The sequence below is a fragment of the Tauraco erythrolophus genome, chromosome 12 (assembly GCF_009769465.1).
Source record: "Tauraco erythrolophus isolate bTauEry1 chromosome 12, bTauEry1.pri, whole genome shotgun sequence".
Classification (NCBI taxonomy): Eukaryota; Metazoa; Chordata; class Aves; order Musophagiformes; family Musophagidae; genus Tauraco; species Tauraco erythrolophus.
The window spans coordinates 22,012,256-22,036,341 of record NC_141476.1 but is presented as its reverse complement, the minus strand read 5'-3'; the positions used below and the strand labels follow the sequence as shown (position 1 = coordinate 22,036,341).

Genomic DNA, 24,086 nt, shown 5'->3' with positions numbered 1-24,086 from the left:
AGTGCAGAGTCTCTCTTCTTTTGGCAACAATGGATGTAGCAGCGCGGTAGCGGAACAGGCCCGCTATCGCAGGCACCAGCAGGTGCTGAGTTAACAGCCGTTTTCTCAGTGATACGTAGAACTGGGCCGAATGGCAGAAAGGCACAACCAAGTTGCTTAATGTATAAAAATATATTGATGCATCTCAGATGCACGGCAGTTTGTGTTCTTGTGTGCATGTGGTACGTTCGTTTTAGTGCTAGTGAAAACAAAATACTTGCGGTGTTCTGGAATTTCAGATCTTGAAAATGAAAGTCCTGTTTGGAGATTTTATTCCTTTAGATTTATATAAGACATTAATGAACGATCTGTGCTAAGCAGATGTTTTAGCTTAGCGAAGTTTATCTGTGTTGAGACTTTATTGTAAAGGCCACAAAGATTAAAAAAGGCCTGATATTCATCTCTTAGCATAACAATACAGTGATATTTGTTGTATTAAATACAGTACATTCTTACAGAGCTCCAGCCCGAATTTCTTATTATTGTAGGCATTTTTGTAACAGGCTACCTTGCCTATAACTTTAAATGACTGGATTGCAAAGGGTGATCTGTGGAAGACTTGCTGATGTGGAACAGAACAGAGGCTCTTTTGCTTCCTTCTAGTTGCAAAGAAACTGTATTTATCACAGAATTTTTTATGTGAGCAGTTGTTCCTCTGGGTGACAAAATACTGTATTTTAGCTTCTGAACGGAGATAAGAGGTTATTGCTTTAAAACCTGTTTAAAAATAGACATGCATCTCCCTGTCCCCTGGAAATCCAGCTTTGAGTCACTTATTGATACTGGACTCCTTCCACTGCCATTAAAAATTCAGGATAGAGCATTCAAGACACTGTGGCATTTGTTAGAATACTGACATGCCAATGATAATCACACACTGCTAAACAGTAGTACTGTAACTAGGCTATTTTGTTGATTTGTTTTTCCAGAGTAAATTAATTGGTTTTGAAATGATACAGGAAATATTGGTTAAATTAATTTTTACTGGGTTGTCATAAGGTTTTCGTGTTTTGTGTAGGAAATTATTTTATGAACAGAGCGTTGAGTAGTATTGGGACAGAGGCAAAATGGAATGGTGGTTCTGTTTCCTCCCAGTGGTATACTCCTAGGAGGAATTCCTACAGAGATTTCAGTGTCTAAAGTGTTATTTAACTCATGTGGCCTTTGATACCAAACAGAGGAGACTTAAAAAAAAAAAGTAAATGCATAGGAAATCAGCCTGTTTACAGCTTACTTTTGGATTAGAGTTTTAAAACAAAAAAAAATAAACCTGTGTAATTTCCATCAATGTCTTGGCATACCAGGGACAGCAAGCTTTTGGACAAAAATCAGTGCTTCAGTAACGAGAAAGGTAACTTCTGCTGCGTTGGTCAGGTAGGCACAAGGAGAGCACAGGAGCCGTTAGCTGACAGAGTCCTGGCAGCTATAAAAAACAGCACTGGCAAGTACGTCAGCAGTCTGAGGCAACATTGGCATTGCTGTTGCAGAGGAAACCAAGCTTGCCCATGTTTTTATCCTCTCCTTGCTGAGAAGTAGCAGTTGTTAGTCAGAGCATTCCAAGCCAGACTGATAATGGAAACCGTTGGCTTCTGCAGGTGTGGATGACGGCGAGGATATCCCACGAGAAATGCTGATTGGGATTTACGAGCGGATCCGCAAACGGGAGCTGAAGACGAATGAGGATCATGTATCCCAAGTCCAGAAGGTTGAAAAACTTATAGTAGGAAAGAAACCAGTAAGTTCACTTTGCACTGCCTGTCAGTTACTACGGACATGTAGGGCAACATACAGTATAGAAGAGTACAGAGGTGTGCTGCTTAGAGGTAGAAATTGGTTGATAAATGCCAAAAGGCAGAAATTGTCAAAATAATAATTTGTTATAAGTTTGGTTTTAATTTTGGAGCATTCACAGTGCAAATGAATTTTGTTGTTGCAGTCCAATATTCATGAGTGATGATGTTATGAGCCTTAAATTTTTTCTCTATATGAAGCTTTACAATTATGAAACTACACTGAAATATCTGCGTTTTGGGTAGTTCTCGTGTTTGTTTCAAGAGAACTGAAGTGTGGTGTTAGTGATGTTGTAGAGAATCTTATTTCACCATTTATGCTATCAGTTGTGGCTCCATAATTTACAAGAGCAGTAGAGAACTTATGTTCACATCAGCATCTTTCTCAGCTTTGCAGCTGGCTCTATGAACTGGTGTATGTAAGGGGAGATGGTGTCATTTTGTCTCAGAACTGATCTGGAAATCAGGTCCCAGGGAGTCTAGTGCTGCGTTTGAGCATCCAAAGATACCTCTTTCTTTGCTGTGGGAAAAATCCTGAAATACTTTGCTATATGAATTAATCTTCAAAGTGTCTGTTGGAAAAGGAGAAAGAAAAGGAAGACCACAGCATTTTTCCCTTTGTTTTAGGAGCTGAGTGAACACTGACATATTAAGACCAATATTTTACATGCTAACAATTGTATCTAATGTGGAGAGGGACAATGGATACTCAGCATTCCTGAATTCAAGTCCCAAAGTCATCTTTTGAAAACCTTCATGTTAACAGTCACAAAGGCAGCCCAGAACAAGACCAGAAACAGACTAGACTTGCGTGTTTTTGAAGTGCTGCATCAGGGGGTTTTTATCAGCTCTGGGGCACTTTACTGAAGCAGGGACTGATGGGTTGGGGGATTTTTTATTAAGAAAAAGAGCGTGGATCTCGAGATTCTCTCTATTACTTTTAAAGAGCTTTGAATTGTAATCTCTTCTCAGACAAGCCTCGATGCAGGGAGTGGGCAGAGGGGAGTGAGGGGCCACCAGAAAAAGAAAATCCAATTTGCTTCTGTGTCTCAGTAAGGAAACATTTAGGAGATCTCTTGGAAGAAGCAGAGGAGAGAGAATGCAAAATTTTCTTACTAAAAGCTTTTACATATTTCTGAGCAGAAGGGAAAGAAATATTCTAAAGTCAGTATTTGACAGTCACTTATGCTTTCATACAAAACTTATTTTCCATAATTGTTTAGGGATTTAGGTTTATATATAGGCTTCTGTGGGAGGTGTTTTTTTTCCTGGTTCTTTTTTTATTCAGGCATGTGGCAACTCAAATCCTAAAACTAATCCTGACCTTGTAAATTAAATGGGATTAAGAAAACAATGCTCCCAGTAGCGTCCTGTGTTCAAGGATTCTTCTGTTGAGAGACTTTTTAACTGTGTGAAAGAAAATAGGAAATAGCCAACAGTCTGTATTGATAGAAATATTTGTTTTTACTTTATAGGCATTTAGTCATAGTAAGACCGTGACGTATTTACTTGCTATGATACAGTACTGTGTTTCTCTGAAGTTTAATGAACTTGTATATGTCTTTCTACTGTAGATTGGATCTCTGCACCATGGACTTGGTTGTGTACGTATTTCTCTCATACTCCTTCAAAGTTTACAGTCATTTTAACTGGCAGCTTTTTCTTAATTTGGCAATAACGTGTTCTATTATGTTTTAACTTTTTTTAAAAATGGGCTTCTTTCAAGCAAAATTTTCCTGTCGTTGTGGTAATAACTCTCCAAAGTATAAAAGTTTTCTTAAAAATATATTTCCCAGAATGACTGCTTAAGTTATTGAAAAAAGTTTTCTAGACCTTTTTTTAGTACACTTGTTATGCATTTCAAATGCTGTTACCACTATAGAAATTAGACAGCCAGTAAAGAATAAATGACCCTGTAAAATTACAGTTGCTCCTCCCCTTTCTACCTGGGTCCTGGTGTGTTTCTTCTTCCTGGTTCACTTCAGAATTGAACGATACTCTACAAATATATTACCAGTTCATTTAACAGTTCTCTTCGGAAAGGTAGATGAACACAGAGAATAATGATTCCAGATTTAAGTTATAGGCATATTCCATATTAATCCTAAAACTATTCTTCTGATGCAGTGTTCCACTCACTTTGGTTTCACGATAACATTAGCACTAGTAGTTTAGAACAAAGAAGCCACCTCATAGCAGAGGAGTGCACGTAGTGCTCTGAAATCTGGTTACTTTACACAAATTCGATCGTAATGATTTTTTTTTTCCTCAATTACGACTGCACTGTGCGTTAGCATCTTCACTCAGGACAATCCAGAGAAATAACTTTAGACTTTCATTTGCTTCTCAGTCTTGCATTTCTTACTTTTTCTGCATAAACAAGTAAAATTATGCAAACCTAGCTTCATATTCCTAAATGAAGTACCTGTCATTGTTTCGTGGGTGCATGTCTAGCAGTACCACTGGACTGTAAAAACAAACTGAAGGATATGACCTTTATAAAAGATGGTGGAAGGGAATCTTACCAGATCATCTATTGCTATGAGTGAAAGTATTGCCTATAGTTAAATTTCAATACCAGAGCTCACTGTAGTTGTTTGCAGGTTCATAGGCTCAGTGACTACCCTTGGGTTTTGTTATCTCACTGTAGCAAATCTCAGACTGCCATGTGCTGGGGAAACTGAGTCTGGAGGTAGGAGAGAAGGAGAACATGCAAGATTTGTTCCTGTCAGTTTTCACTGAGAACCCATGTAAGCTCTTCAGTTAGCTGAATAGCCTGAAAATAGAAACCATTGATTTCTCCAGCATTCTTCACCACACTGGCTTCTTTAGAACATGTCAGATGTTACCTTAAATGCCTTCTCCTTGCAAGATCAGAGAGGGTAATTAAGCTAATGCCATAGATAAATTAAATGCTGTTAGCATTTTATTTTTTATTAGTGTAGTTATCACTGGATTTTGGGGAAAAATTGAAATCTCACCAAATGACTTGATAACCAACCAGGAACAAGGGCAGATAGTGAATCTTAAATTTTTTTCCCCCTCTCTTCCCCTCTCCTTCCCTCCCACCATGCACTAGAAGAAGCAGCATTAACAGTCTTTGACTGTTTTTCTTTGCCTAGTGAATCTCGTAATTCTCGCGCAGAATCAGGAATTATAAAGAAATATAATACATAAATGAAATATATGTCTAGTTACCAAGAGTATTCTCTACTTCAAATTTTTTAAGTTTAAAGGATTTCTTTTAATATTGTCGACAAGATATCATCATTTGCATTTGAAAGAAATTAGTTCTTAGCAGATTGAAAACAGGAGCTTCGAACATAGCTTCAGCAGACTTTTTAAATAAGAAAATGGAAAATTATTCTTGGTTTTCTTGCTGGCATGAGAAAATAAGCCACACTGAAAATGCATTTACATTTTCCTGATGTCACCATTTCCTTGGTATTGAGGAGTGAACAAATCGAATTAACTCAGTGGCCGACAAAAAGTAATCTACAACATCAGCGTATTCATCTCATAAAAGCTAAAGTTGTGTTGCATCCTTTTTTCTAATAAAGATATGTAAAAATGCTCAGCAAAGCAAACATGCTTTGCTTTGACCTCCCACTTGCTTCATCTTCAGTTCTTTCAAGGTTTTATTGTTTCACAAATAAAACTTTCATGTCCAGTAAAACTTCCATTGGCATCCATATATAGAAATGCAAGCTGTTAGACAATGTTTTATATAAGAATTTTGATGAAGTTTGAATGTTGTGCAAGTTTGTGGCATATAAATCTTTTCTTTTTCCGTTGTTGGTGCTTTGATGAAAAAGTCTAATGGGCTTAGAGGTAAAAATATCTGAAGTATTCAAAAAAAGACTCCAGGTAGAAAAGATGCTCTTTTTTGGCTAAATGCTGCTCTATTAACCATGAACTTTTCTATTATCATAGGTCCTCTCTCTACCCCACCGGAGGCTTGTTTGCTACTGTAGGCTGTTTGAAGTTCCAGATCCAAATAAACCTCAGAAGCTTGGATTGCACCAGCGAGAAATATTTCTATTTAATGATCTTCTTGTGGTACGTACTTTCAGGTGGATAGACTTCTAGTGAGGTATTCAGAAATGCCCATCTCTGCGAAATCACTTGCATGAGCATTCCTAAAAATAAATATTTATCTATTACCTGTTACTCTGTACTCTAACAATCTTTGGATTGTTAAGATTTAAATTTTCTTAATTTTCTTCTTTATATATAATTTGCTTTTAAACTGAAGCCTTTTATTGATTACTACACTGTTATAAGCAAGTACTTTGATGCAATAGCTTTTACTGTAAAGAACAAAAATTACCTCCAGTTTACCCATTTCCCTAATGCGTAAACGGAAACGTTTTTTATTCCGTGAATAATGAATTCAAGTTTCTTGTGGAAAAACAAAATTACATACTACTTTATATTCCCCAGATGTTCTATGAACCAGGCGCATTTATTCATTGAAATAGCAATAGGATATGTTGAAATACATTTTACAGTTGACTTTCCTTTTTAGCGTGCATGTAACTTGACTCAGTCTTTTGAAAAACAGACATACAAAGCTAGTTACAGCTTGGAATTATTTGGTTGATTTACTCTTAAAAATAGGAAAATTTGCACTCTATTTGGAACGTATTCGACTGTTACCTGAGAAGTAAGAACTAAACTAAATAGTTCATGTTTTGTTACGAAGAAGGCATGATTCAGATGCACAATTTTATTGTAATTTTTACATACCTTCAGACCTTAAAACCAGAAAGTAAATGAAAGAGAAAAGTAATACTTTTGATTGTGAGTATAACCTCTTGTTGCAAATTTGAGTTTTGGTGCAAAATGATGGAACGTTGTCGTCTTCAGCTTGCAAGTTTTCTGTCTTTTTTTATTATTTAGTGAGATGTCAGTAGTTTTATCAAACTATTTTAGGACTAATATAGGCCAAATTTGTCAGTTCTAGCGAAATGCCATCACCAAAAGTTAGAATTAGAAAGACCTAGGAAAACTAAACCTCTTAGTTTTAAAGAGAAAGAATGATTTGCCTTCATTTGGTTAGTAGTAGTGTGTTACTTCCATTGTAGCAAAAAGTAAAGGTTTCCACAGACTCGGAGCTTTTCTTGAGATAGGTGCTGTACAAATCATAGGGAAACAGGGCATCCCTGGATGAGGTAGCGTAAGACACTGTTTGGAAGCACACCGAAGTGAAGCAGGCTTGGAAGGTCGCACAGCACGTGAGAATAAGGGCTGAGAACTAAACTTGTGTGGAGAGGTCCATAGGTGAGTCCTGCCTGTAGTCAGACTAAGAAGAAAACGTGAAGGGAAGTGTGGAAGCAGCTAAGTGTTTGCAAAAGCATCGTTTAAACGTATTTACATTTTTGCAAGCATGTACTGTGCACAATAAGGATGCAGGTTGTTTTTTCTTTCTCAAATTTCAAGAAGTAGAGTTCTGGAGAATAGAGAACACGTAGGCTTTGTATCTGGATAAAATATTAAACCTTCTGCTTAAGAGATACCAATGCTTCAAAGCTCACTTTGTTTCTGCAGTAGTAGTAGATTAAATACATCAGTTGCATTAAAAAAAAATTAAAAAATTACAAGTTCATCTTTTCTGGCAGATTATAGCATAAAATGTTTTCGCGTGTGCTAATTCTTAAGAACAGTAATTTTCCAGAAGCATATATGGTAAAAGAGATATTTCACTTTGTTTATTTGATAACTTTCAGGTGACAAAGATTTTTCAAAAGAAGAAGAACTCAGTTACATACAGTTTTCGACAGTCCTTTTCCCTCTATGGAATGCAAGTTCTTCTTTTTGAGAACCAGTGTAAGTCTTTTCTCTCTTTTTAGATGACCATTTTATTTATAATAAAATAAAATAAAAATCTGTGTGAGTGAAAGGGATGGACAGGACTTGATTCTGAATTTAGGAATAAAATTGCTTTGAATTTAACTTAGTCTTAAAGTTTAAAAGAAGATGGTGTCAGCATAAGAAATAGCAAGACCGCTCTTAGATATATTTTTTTTTGGTTGTAGTCAGAAGCCAAATGTAGCCAAATGTGTTGTTCATGAGTGCTTGAAAGAATAGAATGTTCACAAAGAAACAAGTATGTTAAATCTGTTGCTGAGTCGATGGTACAGTTAGCTAGAGCTGAATGTATGATAATAGATAGTGGCTATTCTAATGATATGTGTAATTCAAACCACTATTTAATATTTCTTCCTGATTTATATCTTAACGTTGTGCCTCAGTAATGTATACACATTCAAAAATAAATATAAAGCAGAGTCTGGATTAAAGTTTGTATTTTCTGACACCTTTTGTTTATGTCAATTGTAATCTGCATCAATCCAATATTCTTTTTATCTTTAATGCTTGTCAAGCTTAGTCTTAGTAGACAACAACCCAACAAAAAGCAAATAGTTGCTGATGCTCCTATGGATTTTAAAGCCCAGAGACAGCATCTGTAATAACATAGCAGAGCGTAGTTGTCTGTGTGGTACATAAGGAGACAGTCTATTTGACCTGACTTAATGGTTTGTCAACCAAACCTTGACATTCATAATAAATTGGGTACAGGTCAGTGTGACATTCAGTAGTTTCTGTATTTTCTGTTGTGGAAAGCTCTTCGTTTTTGCTTGTCCTTGAGAATGTGTTCCAATGGAGATTTCAAAAGGGAAGTAGAGCTTATAGAAGCGATGTAGCCTGCAGATTATTTATATGCCTACACATTCATTCTCTCTCATGTGCATGCTTTACATGATATAAAATTCATTTTTGGACAGGAAGACCAAATATATCTAGCCTGGATTCTACTGAAATTAGAAGAATATATAATTCCTCTGATGTCAATTTAAATTTTAAAAACTAAAAAAATCACATAAGCATGCTAAGTAGAAACACTTTATTGAAGTAAACTTAAAATTATCTATCGTGAGACTAGGAGTAAAGGGTTGGATTCCTCCCAGTGAGCTGGAGACGTTTTAACTGAGACACTTTAGTAAACATAGTTGGGCTCCTAAGGTAAATTCACTCTGGTGAATCAGTGAGCTGATTGTGCGTCTAATATCGGGGCCTGACAGGTGGAATGCAGTATCTTCCAGTTGGGAAAGAGAAGAAATATTGGTTTTGCTACTGGTGAGGTTGAACAACATGATTGGCATTGATGACAGAAGAATTGACTTCTAATGATAGAAGTCAGTTACATTGAGGGATGGATGAGCTCCAAAAGAGAAAATAAAGTCATGTATCTTTAGTAAATAAATAGGCCATAAGGGAAGTATATTTTATATTTTCAGTCAAAATCATTGATGAAATATAAAGGATGAGCAAATCACGTCAGAGAGAGTCTATCTGAAACCAGTAAATATTTACTTACGTCAGTGTTTCCTGATGCTTAATCAATACGATGTAGCGAACTATCTCTGGTGCTAAAATATTTTTGGTTTAGTAGCGTGTGGAAATTCATTCTTGGTTCATACGTGAAGGTGGCCCATGTGGTTTTGGGGTTACCAAGTTTTCTTGGTCAGTGTCATAAACATCTTTTTTATTCCTAGTGGTGCACTTTCTAGAGCTGTTGGCTGCATGTCCAGTTTCAGTGTTTGAAGCAGTACGTGGTGTTACATGACGCTCTCCTCCCGTTAGCTTGCCCAGCACCAGCCTCCTGCACCTGTGGCCATTTGGCCATGTTCTGAACAGCAGCAGCTGCACACAGCTCGAGGCAGCTGTCTTACTCCATTGAAGGTAGATGCACTTATCCTGTGGTCAGGAGCAGCAGAGCAGCTACACGTTGCTTCTGGGCAAGATGTTTGTATCAGTCCCTGGCAGAAGCCCCAAATTCTTGCTTCCTCCTTCCCCTCTGCAACCTTTGAAGCTTTTGGTAGTTGGCACCTTTTTTCACCTGAGAGTGGTAAACGGACTTGCTTCACTTTTAGTTGCAAATCTGATTTGGAAGTTAAGATATCCTTTTAAAAAAGATTGAAAAAGGATTCTTAAAAAGTGCATTTGTACTTCTTTCTCAATATTTTAACTCTGTATATTGTTGAAACCTAATAGCTTTGAGGAAAAGACTACCTTACATCATCTGCTGGTTCTTGAGGGAAGGAATTTTTAGTACATGGGAGCACTTGAACTTCTGGTCAAATACTTAAGTAAATATTTGCGAGCTTTAGCAAACCCAGAAGGTCAGGCAGTTGAGTAAAAGAAAACATTGTGAGTTAGAATGCACATTTTGAGTTTTTCTAATACTCCGTTTCTACAGATCTGTGCAATGTCTGATTCTGTTTTCTACAGCAGAACACATCTCTAAGCTATCTTTCTGTAAATGAACCTTTTATCTCAACCAGGAGGTATTTTTGACCAGCTGTTAAAATTTGCGTTCTCAGATGCGCAGCTGGAAAAGAGGCAGAGACAGTTTGCTGAAATATCTGTATTTTATTGTGAAGATATCCATAATATAGGCAGAGGAAAAACAAAAACAAAAACAAAAAAAAAAAAAACCCAGCCCTTTTACTTTCTCAGTATGTAATTTCACAGATAATTTTAACTTTTTATTTTTTAGAAAAAAAATGAAAGTAGGATATCCAGGGAACACAGCTTAATGGGAAATAGTGAAAGCTGTACATGCTAGTGTGTTTGTCTTCTGCAAACGTTAAGTTAAAAGTGTAAGACAGTTTCTAGTACTCAAGATGTGTTCAAGTAGTCTTTACTCCACAAAACTTCAGTCACGATTGACTAAGGTAGGTAATAGGATCTGTTTCATGAAGCAAAAATTACCCCCTTAACTTTTTTGGGGTTTTTTTTCTGGGATTTTTCTTTTATATTATACATTGTACCTTAAGGGTAACAGCTGCATGAAGACTATCTGTCAGTATTTATTCCGTATCTTAGCAGTTAAGCAGTTCCAATGTATCTTAGGGATTTTCTTTCTAATCCTGTGCCTTCGGACTTTTATTTCCCTACCTTTGTTCTCTATATGGTAATATTAGTAAAAAGCGTTTAGTTGTGAGGGGTTGGGTGGTTGGTTTGTTTTTTAATAAAAAGAAAAAAAGGGAATAATCAGAGCTTAGTTCGTCTTGACTTTTTCTTCTAGATTATCCCAATGGTATTCGGCTTACGTCAGCTGTTCCAGGAGCAGATATTAAAGTACTAATAAATTTCAATGCACCAAATCCTCAGGACAGAAAGAAGTTTACAGATGATTTGAGGGAGTCAATTGCAGAGGTTCAAGAAATGGAAAAGCACAGAATAGAGTGTAAGTACAAAGGTACATATAATGGAGCATTTTCAAGCTAATCGAAATAAGAAAATCTTGAATGTGTATATAACCAATTAGAACTCTTTAAAAAGTTCAAAATAATGTAGGTTTTTTCCATGACTTTGATTCTAGAAAGAGGAAAACCCCAATGATATCTTAAGCCCCAGCTGAGTTCATTGACTATTATTTGCTGCCGTGTAGCTGCAGTGGAAATTTAGCCTGGACAAACTGCAAACAGCAATGGACTGAGGAGAAATAGATTTGTAATTTGTAGTATAAATTGTGGTAAGAATTTTAGGGATAATTTACATCACTGAAATTCTCAATGATGGCCCTTCAAAAATAAGTTTCACTGATTTTTTTTCTTCATTTCCATGTTGATATTCCTGTATTCTCTCAATTAGGTAGCCATAGTACAAATTGATATATTTTTCTGGAAGTTACATGAGTGTCTAACAGTCAAATTTTATCTCCTTGTTTTCCAAAAGAGGACTTTTCACCCTGTTTGTTGTAACATGAAGCTGTTAGTATGGGGTTGAAGTTCCTCTCTGGCATGTAACAGAGTTATCTGTTCTTCACAGTAACACATGATCACATAGAGAAATTGTGACCTTACCACGTCCTGCGTTATAGGCAATAAATATGAATTGCAAAATTATCCTCTTTGTTTCAGCTGAGCTAGAAAAACAGAAGGGCGTGGTGCGTCCAAGCATGTCTCAGTGCTCCAGTCTGAAAAAAGATTCTGGCAATGGGACGCTGACCAGAGCTTGCCTGGACGACAGCTACGCGACTGGGGAGGGGCTGAAGAGAAGCGCGCTGAGCAGCTCCCTGAGAGACCTGTCCGAAGCAGGTAAGCACTGCCTCTGTTTCCCTGCCTCCACCAGTGCATGCACGGTGTGTGAATGATGCACATAAAGCCCAGCTCACGGTGGGCTTTCACAACCAGTAATGCTGAAACTTCAAACATTTCGAATAGCTCCTCTTTCATACTTCGTGTTTAATTTCTGTTTGTTTTTTGCCCTTGTTCTATTAAGCAACCACTATTTGAAAGCATTTAAATCGTTGTAGATTGCTATATATGCTTTTAAAGGAGAGCGAACACAGAGGAAAAATTGTAAGTGTTTTATAAAAAAAAACAAACGGTTGAGTCGTGCTAGGAGTAACCCACTTAGTTTTCCTTTCTTTTTTTCTTCCTCTTTGCTTCTTCCCCTTCATACAATTGGCCTAGAAAGAAAAGGAAAGAAACTGGTCTCTGTGTAACGACCGCTTTCTGTGTATTTTGTGCTCAAGTGTACCTGTGTTACCACATTGATGAATGAAATTGAGTGAAGCCCTACTAAATTCTGCCTAGAGCTATGTAATTCAGATACAGTGTGTCCCTGATGCTCTTTTATTGCTTTGTAACTCGAGATATAGTCCCCAGTTCTTGCAAAAGAAGTTGTTGTGAAATACTACTGCCAGTATAATAAAGGAAGCCCTAGTGGACAAGAATACTGATATCCCACTAAACCACTGATGGGCCTTAAAATTTATTAACTGATTAATATAGCTAAAGACTGGAAAGGAGTGGTGGTGGTGTGATTTTTTTTTTTTTAGCCAAAGAAAAGCCGGGGGAAGTTTGGCATGTTTTTATTTTATGATCTGCCTCGGTAATACGCAACTGGCATACCCGTGTACTACACGCTACCACGAGTAGTAACCTTGTCTTTCAGTGTTAAACATTTCTCCTGTCACTTGCAAGAAGTCCTATCTGAACACCATGCCCACTATTCAGAAAGTATTTCTGGGGATAGCAGCAACTTATATATATTTTTTTTAATTATTTTTTCGTAGTTACATACTCTGATTTGTTCTTTTAATGGCAGTGGTGGTTTACAATATAGTCATAAGTTCAATACTATGTCTGTCTTTGGCAGTAGATGCTGCTTATCTTTTTCCTTTTTTAACTAAAGAAGAGATTTTAGCTATGCTGCAATAAATAGAATTGTCGTAAACTGAAATTATAGCCTGTGTTTTCTGGGTATATGTATGTGCATACAAATATGTAGAGAGTGAGCTCTTTTATTTTGTTCTGTGTTTAGGCTTTCATACTCATATGTCCATTTGCTTCATTGAAAAGACCCAGGACCTTGATCCAAAATCAGGCTGAAGTTGAACATAGGTGCTTGATTGGCTTCAATGGATTTTAGATCAAGCCACTAGTCTTCACCACTGTCATATCTCAGATTTGAGGATACTTCCATCATCCTTTTCTGTTTTTTTGGTTTTATTTCATTAGAATAAGAACTACCATATTGCCAAATATGTGAGTTCAGTGGCTATCTGTACCCATAAACATGATTTCTGATTAATTTTTTCATCCCATAGGACTTTTTCATCCTTGTCTTTCAGACATTGCCATGTCTTTCAATTCATGTTGTGGGTTTTATGCAATAAACAAGTATTTGTAATCATGAAAGCATTTCACGTTTCAACATGCCTACAGTTGGCATGCTTATTACTGAAAATAATTTTTTTCCATTATAAAAAGTAGAAATCACTCACAGACTGCAGGGTTTACCAATGAGTTTGTTAAACCCGACTAAACTTAATTTTAACTTTTAACGAGTTGAGAATTATGGAGAGTTTCTGTTTGCTCTTGTGCAGTGCAACTCACTTGAGAAATTACACACCTGTTATTCGCTTTGTTATTTAGCGTAATTTTAATGAGATTATACATGTCTCTTCTGCCTTTTCTCAGTGAATAGCTTGCATGTGAGGCTGATTTTGTTTTAACATGGGACAGATGATCCATAGAAAACAAAAAAGTCTCTTTCAGTGAGCAAGATACTGCGTCCCAGAGATTATACCACACTAAATCGCTTCTGTAAAAGAGTACTGAGTTAGGTTGCCTCAATTCTTCTTTTTGTGGATAAACACAGGATCAAAAAGAGTAGTGGGACTGTGTGTGAATGTGTGTCTTTCTGTAGGAAAAGGTATGATGAAAGTGGATTTTTAGAGAGTTCCTTTCTACATTTAAACAAAAATAAATCTAATAAACATGAGAAAATTGCCTGGTTGCATATTTATCCGGTAAGGCAGGTAATTCTCCAATGTACATTGCAAAACCAGATCGAAAATCTTAAAATATTTACTCAAAGAAGGGGAAATTTGATTGAACAGCATTTTGGTTCATGGGTATAAGACAAAATTATTTAAGAAAGCAGTCCATTACTCTCTACCAGGTATCACAGTAGTAAATGGTGGCTGTGGAAAGTGACTTCAAATTTCTCTCTTGGGAAAGAGTGATGATTCATAAGCTTCTTAGGTCTAATGAATGTGGATACCTTGAACGATTCTGACTCCTAAGCTGTAAACTGTAAGGAAAGGGAAGATTTCTCTGCCAGGAAACAATGTCAGGAATCGTTTCCTGATGGTTGTTCTTCTGTGCATTTGCCATGATAGCTTAAATCCTAATTGCAAAAAGGATGTGAATGAAGGTCTCTTCATCTTAAAGATACTATTGTTCAATGTGGATCGACAGTCCTTTCCATGGAATAAAAAGCAGAATGTGGCAACCAACTATTCCAAGGTGTGAATATGTCAAAAGTATTTGGTAGTTTATTTTTCTCAAAAAAAAAAAATATCATTTTTATTACACATTCTTGAGCTATAGTCAAGGAAGAATTTATTTGTCCCAGACTTTGAAATTCTTAATCTACACAAAAATATTACAAGACAGACACATTTTAATGCAGTTCAAGCTGAGTTTTACAGGTTGCAATAGAATTTTGGACATTTCACCACTTGTTCTATATACAATGATGTGCTAGGTAGGTTTACAGAAAGATGTGAAGGGTGTGAAGTCCCATCGTGGCCATTAGTACGTGGGAAGAATGATTCGGTCACTAAAGCAGAGCATGGAGGGTTAGACTGGTTGTGTTTCTGTATCTCTCACAGGTTTCTTGGCTCAATTTAGTTTAGGCTAGTTGATCTGAATTCCCGTGACTCTGAGTTGCTGGAGGACCCAGTGCTTTCACCCTGAGTTTACAGTAGTGAGCGCCTGTGGATATCAAGCTTTATTCCCCCATCCCTAACTTGTAAGGCAGGAATAATATTCACATGCTGCATTGGTTTAAAAATTGTAATTGTGTGGCTTGCCTCAGTAATTACACGCATGGCTGTGTAATATTGCAACCTGCACAGAAATGCAGGGTGGTATAGTGGTTACTATTAAAATAAGTTGTGTTTGCCTCATAATCTCCTGAGCTATCTCAAAACAACCCACAGACCGGTGGAGACTACTGAAAAAAACCCCACCAACCAAAAAACCCAAACCATAAAGTGGTTCCAAAATTAAAATAATTCTATTTGTATATTGCATATAATCTTGGTTATCAACTTTTAACTTTTTAAATGTTTCTTTTTTCTTTTTTTTTTAACAATTCCATCATGTATTTTTTTAAATTTCCTATATCCCAAAACGTAGTGGAAAAGACTGTGGAACTTCTCAGCATTGTACTCCCCTTAAAAAGGCTCTGAGTTCATGCAGTTACGGAATCCCCTCATCCATTGGATCAGTCTGTGATGGGCTGGTGCAGTCCCTTGGCTCCCCCTCACTGATGGAGGCAGGGTTACTAGCTTATTTTCTCCTTTCTCTCCCACGGATTTTGCTGCACTCTGTAGGGAGGGTGCTAGCAGCCTTTATCTTCCTTATTAGAAGGGCTTTTCAAGTAGGGAGAAATTGTTCCTGTCTCTTCTCTTGTCACTGTTGTTAGATTTCCTGTTCTTCAGTGGAATAGCAACAGTAATGGGCATGATAGAATTTTCTGGGGTTTTTAAAAATAAAACAGTTGTATGAATCAAGTCTTTTGTGATACGTGTATGGTAATACCGTACCATTTCACAAGGTATGTTGTACAAAGATAGCCTGCACTGCACGTAAACACCTCGTATCAACAACTTTCCTGTCTTACGGAAGAGACGCTGTTTGCTTTTCCAGTGAAGGAAGAGTTCAGCAAGGCGAGGGGTGGTTATGTTCTCATCTCCTGGGGCTTAATCAGTGTTTTGAGAATAATCTCTTGGAAGATGCTGAGAAACTGTTTTCACAATTGATGTGTAATCTTAAGAGAATACTTGTATCACCCAGAAAACAAGATGAAAATATGAAGGTTAACAAAGAGTTTTTTCACCCTGGAGAGTGATGTCTCTAAATTAACGATTAGAGCAAATTGTTTAGATAATTTTGAGCAAGTCAGGTTGGGTAATATAACCATGTAGCTCAGTAGCTACATGGTTACACATTCTGCTGCTGCTGGGAATAGAAATTTCACAGCCTTTGGAGGCTGGTATAACAACTCATCATTGTAAGAGCTGCTGTATTAGTTTGCTTTACCAAAACCTTAATTGAGAACTTTTTTCCCAAACTTTATTTCCCAAGACTTACAAAGCCAGATGATAATGCGTTTTTTAGATATCAAAGTATCTCACTGGCGTAGAACAGATTTTCAAGAAATACAGGGTAGCAGTGAGAAATATTTACATTTACTGTAATGATATGCACGTCTTGGAGATCAATTTCTGCAAGGTAGAATGGATTCTTATTAATGAAACTCTGTATTTTATTTTGGAATGTTTAAGTTTGTAAAAATATTTTCATCACTTAATATTTCCACTAAAAGTTTGAAATATTCTTAGTCCCATATAATGCATGTACATATATGGGACATATTATGCTTATGTAAGTTAAAAATATTTCTTACAAAGAATATTCATATCTAACATCAATGAATTGGAAAAGATTAAATTAACTGAAATTTAATTTCATAGAAATTAAAACCAATTTAAATAACATCCTTAAAAATTGCAAGTAGATCAGAATATATTAAGCAAAACCGGTCTTCAGATTTGATAAATGCCACGTTGCTTTATATCAGAGCTGTTAATTATTCTGGGAGTACGGAGTTACCCTTACATACAACTCTAGTCAAGAGTCACCATTTTCTTGAAATGCATTTGAACGCTGCAGCTCCAGGGGAACGTTTTTGAGATGGGATGGCATCTCAAAGACCAGAGCATGGTCCTGCATCAACACACATTGGCAGGGGGAATGCTCTAGAGGATTTACGTAACAGCTTCCATATCACACCGTAGCTCAATGCAGAATTGGGTTCAATTTGGTTTTAAGGAAATAAACAAAACATTCTTTATCGTGATAGTGCCTATCTGAGGGAAATTACAGGCGTTTTAAGTAGGATTTTCTGTTTATTGTTGGCTTTGCTAGTACTACTCTGCCCTGAAGTTATTCGAAGCAAAAATCTATCTGTCTCTTTCTGTCCATATATACTGTGTATATATCATGTTCATGGTTATTTTATTGGAGACTTTGCTGTACGCAAAAGGCATTAGATTTTCTTGTTTTCCTTCATTTTTGGCCACATTTAATGACCTATGGCAGCTGTCAGTCTTATTTGCAATATTGACTGCTAAGACATGGCTATCTTCATCTGTGTTTTTGTTATCAGCAAGCAAGAGTGATTCGAGTGTTAATCAGTACTAATCCCGTTAGCAGAGCAGAAAAATATCAAAGCCTGACTAGAAGTAGAAATAAGGGATTATCAAAACCAGGTTTTCTTGAGGGGTTCATAACATAGCACAGTTATGGTTTTGATGAGGCCAAAACTGCAGCAAGAGGTGAACTGCCAAGCTTTTGACAAAGAGCCTGTCTAGGGGAATTGTTCAAAATTCCAACAAATTTAACAAGCCGGACAAAACACCTTGACCTCAAACGCCTTCTCCTCAGTTTAATATCAATGTAGAGAGGTTTGTACTGGGGAGTAACTCCTGGTTAGGTGAGAGAGGGGGAAATATTACAGGAGTCTAAAGAGAGCTGTAGCTCTTAAAAGAAACTTGTATTGCAGGGTGGCATGCCATGACCAGCCAGGTCAAAGTTATGCCCATGGATGCAACAGGTGGTTTTTTTAGATCATACTGATCTTACAAGACTTATGGGTAGTCTAAATTGGTCTGTGAGAGGGCAGGACAAGAAGTAAGGGTGAGCCTTCCAGGAATCACTGTGTGTCCCGCTTACAAAGCAGTCCCAAAATTCTTCTCTGTAGCTCTCATGCCATGTGCCTTTTGGGCTTCTAAAGATGAGGGCATGTGGCTTATAGGTTCAGTGACGCTGAAATCTTCACATTCCTCTCCAAAACTGCCTGTTGAAATCGAAGATTCTGAAGGCAGCAAGGTACCAATGCAGGGTGGAGACTGTCTTTGATATTTGGCCTTGCAGGAAAGCAAGGAGAAAGCACTGAAAAAATCCAGGTTTCTAAAAACATGCAGATGTTAGAGAAGCTTTGAGTACCTGACTGCTCTCCAAACGTTAGCTTTGTTTCTGCGCCCTGCCAGTAAATTGTTTTGAAGCTTTGCGAGCAACGCTTAACAATCTATCTTTTCAAAAATATCTGTTTCCACTGCAGCCATATGCTATTTTCTCACCTGTGAAACGAGAGAGAAAATCTGGGATCCTGTGTCCTATATATAGCCACCGAAGTGTTCCGGCTCTTTCGGCAAACAGTCTGGGGTTTCACGTGTAGTTTTAGGCAAATGTCGTTGGCAATTTGAGAATATTGGAGAACAAATCTGTCATACTTAAAGCACTGCACAGCTAAACAAACAAAATCTTGCCATAATGTCAAGACAGATTCCAGATTTATTAGTAAAAAAATTAAGTTTAGTTTTTTTAAAAACCTCATGAAAGAAGATTATATGAAATCCACTGAGGTTCAAAACTGAAAATGAAATGATGAAAGCAGTGCCCCTCACCAGTCCCCCACACTGAAGTTCAGAATATGCCAATATGAAATTTTGTATTTAAATTAATACCACCCCACAAATACATCTTTATATATATATGCTACCAGTCTTTAAAGAAAGAAACTTAATAGACAATTAGATTCCAGGAAATGGAACAACTTAAAATCGTTGCTGGTCAACATCATAACCATACTACTAAATACAGATGCTAAAATACGTGTATTTTAAGAGTTGTACAAATTAAAAAAATCACACCCTGCTAACCATAGTTGATTCACAACAACAATACGTCTTAAAAATCAGGCAGGTGCAGAAAGTTAATATAACTAGTGGCCTTAAAAGTCTGTTTCTGCCTAGTAGCTGCTGTACCAGTCCAGCACCATGTGCCCCCCCCCACCCCCGCAGCCCCTCTAGTTGCGTTTAGAGGCTCCTCTAGTGGTTGAGGGAAAGCAGCTGTTTTTCACCCGGGTCTTGTCTCAGTCTCTAATCTCTGGTGTTGCATGTCCTGGGCAGGCAAGCGTGGGCGACGCAGCAGTGCAGGATCGCTAGACAGCAATATGGAAGTAAGTAGGAAGTTCCTGATGTCTAGCTGGATGTGATGATGTGCATTTCAAACCTTTCTTTTATATACATATTTTTTTGCTCTTTTTTCTTCTAACATATAACCTGCCTGCCTCAAATAAAATGCATGCCTAGGCTACTCACTCCGTATTCTTCCAGCTTAAAAAGCACTGACAGCTTGTTTTAGACCAATGCCATTTTTGGTTTGAGCTAACCTTGTTCCCTTTGTTCCTGCAAGCATGGTTAAATGAATATGATGTGTCCTTTTGCCACCATTTCAGTCTGGTCCCAGCTTAAAAGCCCACTTGCTCTTTGTTACGAAGTACACTGTTCTTGCTGTTTGATATTTAGCTACAACTATTGACTTTCATGCTCAACCATTCCCATTGCTTATTTTCGAGTTAAATTGCTAAATGTATGCAGTCATGACACCATGGAATTGCACAGATAGGGCATGGGAGGAAAAAATTATTAAGATAGGTGAATTCAATGTGGATTTCATGAGATTTCATTCATCTTCAAACCATTTATATATACTGTTCATGTCTCTGAATTCAGCTTGCAGATTTTTTTCTTTTTTTTTTCTCTCTTTGTTTTTTTTCTTTTGTGTTTGCTTTTAGGTAGATTGCAGTTTAAATCTAGCACACTTTGCCTAAGTACTGTTGTGTCCCGTAACTCTTTTTAAAAAATACAAACCCAAAACTTCCAGAAACTAACTACACCATTCCAGGCTAAATAATAGAGAACGTTGGACCACAGGTCAGAAGGACACAATCACATAGAAATCTTAGTGACAAAAATGGTATGGTTCCATTTAACACATAATTCAGAGGTAGGCTTGAGAAGCAGCACTGTGGCATATAGTAGTGGAAAACTACTATTAAAAAAAAGTTTAAAATACTGTTTTGAAATCTGAATTGTAACTGTAATATTTGCTGCTGTGTGTTTAACTATTTAGGTTGAATTTAATGTAGTTTTATTTTTTGTTGTAAAAAAAAGCAAGTATGTGTTTTTTACAGAATTTTAAAATGTATTTTTCCTTCAAAAACACACGCCTAGGTCTTATGTCATGTTACTCCTCCGTGACATTTTTCCTACTTAAAGTCGAAACTTTCGATATTAAAGCACTGAGAGAAAAACATTTAATGCTTAAAATACCCCAAGAAGGGCACGAATTGCCTCATTGGTGACTTAGGGAAGGTGGAAATAAATTTTTTCCTAGAACTCTTTAACATAGTCCACCCATGTGAACACTGAAGGAGGAGTTTGTGGGTCAGTGTGAACTTTTTCTTTTAAGCATTTTAAGATTTTTTTAATTTTTATTTCTATTAATTTCTTTTTAGGGGTCCATCATTAGCAGTCCTCACATGCGCCGAAGAGCTACATCAACCCGAGAGTGTCCATCTCGCCCTCACCAGACTATGCCTAACTCCTCCTCACTCCTAGGTTCCTTATTTGGTAGTAAAAGGGGAAAGCCACCTTCCCAAGGCCATCCACCATCTGGCTCATCACAGCAACCTCCGCACCCTCCAGTAATCCCACATCAGCAGCACTCACAGCATCCTTCTGCCATGCATCACGCAGGGCCAGCTGAGGGGCAGACACAGGCACAAGTGCACTCTCACCATTCGCAGTACTGCCACATGCAGCAGAACCCGCCGCCCTACCACCACCACCACCACTACCACCCTCCCCAGCACATCCAGCACCCGCACCAGTACCACCAACACGTGCCCCATTCCCAGCACGCGGCGCACTCCCAGCACGCCCCGTACATGCAGCACCCCCACGCGCCGCATACCCACCCTCCTCATCCGCCGCTGCCCCCTCCGCACCCCGGGCACTCTTCTCATCCCCAGCACTCTCAGCATCACCACGGACCGCCACCACCTCCCTCCACTTCAGCCAGCACTAAGCCCAAACACAGTGGCATCAGCACAATAGTCTAGAACGTATCGACCCTCCTAATAACTAGAGTTTTAAACAAAGCTGCAAAGGCACTTACAGGAGGCAACAAGTAATATTGTCAGTTTTTACCTAGACAATTTAACCGAGTTGTATGAGCTTAAAGGCTTGCTGTTACTAAATAAAATAATTCAAGTTAGCGCAATCGATACTGGTTTTACTTATCTACGCCATAGACGTTTACCACCTGGTTAGTTCTTACTTCCAAACTGCCTTGAAAACATGCTGCTTGCTGAATATGAGTAAAGCTACCTTTTACACCAAATCCCTTGACAATTTTACATGAGTAATAAAAGCTTAGTCTATGAAAAAAAGGAAAAAAAGAGATACAGAACCAAGTGTTGCATTCTTGCTCTTTTATTGTCAATGGGCAAAAAAAATAAGTAGACCTGATATGGTTGATGAAAGTACGTAAGTAAACTTTATATAATATAAATATATACATATAAATATATATATACTGTATAGTTAACATTTGTGCTTGGAAAGAAATTTTTTCAGTCCACAAAACTAGCAATATAGACTTTACAAGAAATTCCACTTACTTGATAGGACAGTATAATAGATGAATAGCATCTGAAAGAGTAGACCAAAAACATTAAACGTTAGAAACAAATTTCAGACATGTCAGTATTTTCATTAAAAGTCCTCTGGACTTCCTAAGATTTCTAAGCAATCACAACTAAATGTGCCAAGTAACATAGCATTGAAATGTTGTAGTCAAATACTGCTTTGTATAGATCCTTATTTTATTAACACGATAATGTCATACGTAATCAGTATTAGAGCTGCTCTGCTATTTCAGGTAAGCAAACTCGTTAAGATGCAGTAATTATACCGTAGCAATGTAGGATGACCATTTCCAGTGGTCATCTTCAAGCGTTGGTCACACAAATTCTTAGACACTTTAAAGGCTGTGATAACTGTGAATTTACATGATCCACGTTTCTTTCGTAGGCGTATGATTTAGCGAACACACATGACGAGTTACGACAGGTGCATGTATACACTGCAAAAACATTCATCTCAAACATGAAAATGGCAAACTTCCATCTTTCCTGTTTACCATAATTTCTCATTTTTACCCCCGATGAAGCTGAATTCTAGTCAGAGCATTTCCATGTGGAAGTGCTCTGAAACTTGAAGGTTTGTTTTAGAATTTAGTATAGGGTTTTTATATATATATATATATATAAAATAAAAAAACCTATGTAATTCCATGTAGCCATGTGCTAGCAACAAAGTGGCTTCACCATTTTTACTCATCACGTTTGTTAGTTTGAAAGTACCCAGCACTCAGCAGGCTGAGTTTATGCTCAAACCCTCACGTTCATAGTCCAGTTAGTTGCAAGACCACATAAAAACAGGCTGTGCTGTTGTTGCTTATGTGTTGTAATCAAACCATTTGCAAATTTATATACAATTCTTATCCCAAAATCCTGTACAAAGTTATACATGGCGCCTACTTTGTAGTTTCAGCATTTTGAGCCACTGCAAGGACTTTACACCTAAACAGTAGAGACAAAGGAATCACAACTGCAAAACTGTACCAGCCTAAAAGCAAACCTTGAAGAGGATGAGCAAAAAGTTCCAGTATGAGATGGGTAAAAGTAATAATAATAATAACAATAACCACCATTCAATTTTCTATCTAACAGTACTAGAATTGTCAGAAATAATGAGGACATGAGACAAGAGAGTGACTTTCATATTGGCTTGCTCATGGCATCTCTACTATTTGGGGGGGAGGGGGGAGAGGTTGAGTAATTTTTTTCCCTTTCATGCCATTGATATCACAATACCAGCAAAACTGCAAACTGAGCACTTTGTTAACGTCCACAGAGAGCAAATACAGCAATCTAGAGTTTAGCCTTTTGTTTAAAGCTGTCCACGTTTGTTTCACGCTCGTGCAATACGTTTTCCCCTTCTGCTCCTTCTCTTCTAAATTATCTTCATGAAAAGAAAACGAGTAATTACATTATGATTTTTCAGTATCACTCATACTATTATAAATTCTGCGACTTACCTTAAGAGGGCTCATAAGGGTCCCCTGAGGCTCTGTTCCTTGCAGTTTAACAAAATATATACTGTTCTTATAAGGGAAAGTATAACTGTCTGCATGTCATCTAATGTTATTAGTGTGAGGCTCCACTCTACATATTGTATATTTGCAAAGTATATCAGTGTTACTGTTGATATTAGTTGAAGTAAAGTGACAACATATTTCAATATGTAGACTTTTCTTCATACATCTGTACCAATAGTAGAGTCTAACTGTAATTTATAGGTTGTTCCAGAAAAGATAAAGAACCATTCACGTACAAACATCTTTCAGAAACTGGGTCTTTTAATCAAAACAGAGGTAAGAATGCTCCTCTTCACTGAGTGACGGAGTCTGTACTCGTTTCAGATGCAGAGTTATGATGTAAGTAGAATTGCCTGTGTATGGAATAGATGCAGAACATGTGGTAGCAGTGGAGAGGAAAATCTGACTCCAGCGGTGTTAACAGTGAAGATGTTAAATCTCCCAGATCTGCATTTGCTTTATGTTTAAAAACCCCTTTCATTCATTGAAATTAGCACGTATAAATACTCTAAACTTACACAGTAAGCCACATTTTAGCGCTTGACCACTGATTTTCCATGCCCAAACAATTAAATATTCAGGAGATGTCACA

The 24,086-nt window shown here is 37.3% G+C and overlaps 1 protein-coding gene across 3 annotated transcripts in view; it reads left to right on the top strand.

Annotated features, from left to right (window-relative positions):
- IQSEC1 (IQ motif and Sec7 domain ArfGEF 1) overlaps positions 1-21,810 on the top strand; it is a 346,404-nt gene extending 324,594 nt beyond the window's left edge. For 2 of the 3 annotated variants that reach the window (XM_086618776.1, XM_086618778.1), the window contains 8 exons: positions 1,635-1,774; positions 3,404-3,433; positions 5,763-5,888; positions 7,559-7,658; positions 10,924-11,097; positions 11,762-11,938; positions 19,396-19,445; positions 20,787-21,810. In XM_086618776.1, the coding sequence (XP_086474902.1) occupies positions 1,635-1,774; positions 3,404-3,433; positions 5,763-5,888; positions 7,559-7,658; positions 10,924-11,097; positions 11,762-11,938; positions 19,396-19,445; positions 20,787-21,392 (1,403 nt within the window). In that variant the 3' untranslated portion in view covers positions 21,393-21,810. The remainder of the gene's footprint in view (positions 1-1,634; positions 1,775-3,403; positions 3,434-5,762; positions 5,889-7,558; positions 7,659-10,923; positions 11,098-11,761; positions 11,939-19,395; positions 19,446-20,786) is intronic. The other variant, XM_086618777.1, reaches the window with a different exon arrangement.
- The last annotated feature ends 2,276 nt before the right edge of the window (positions 21,811-24,086 follow it).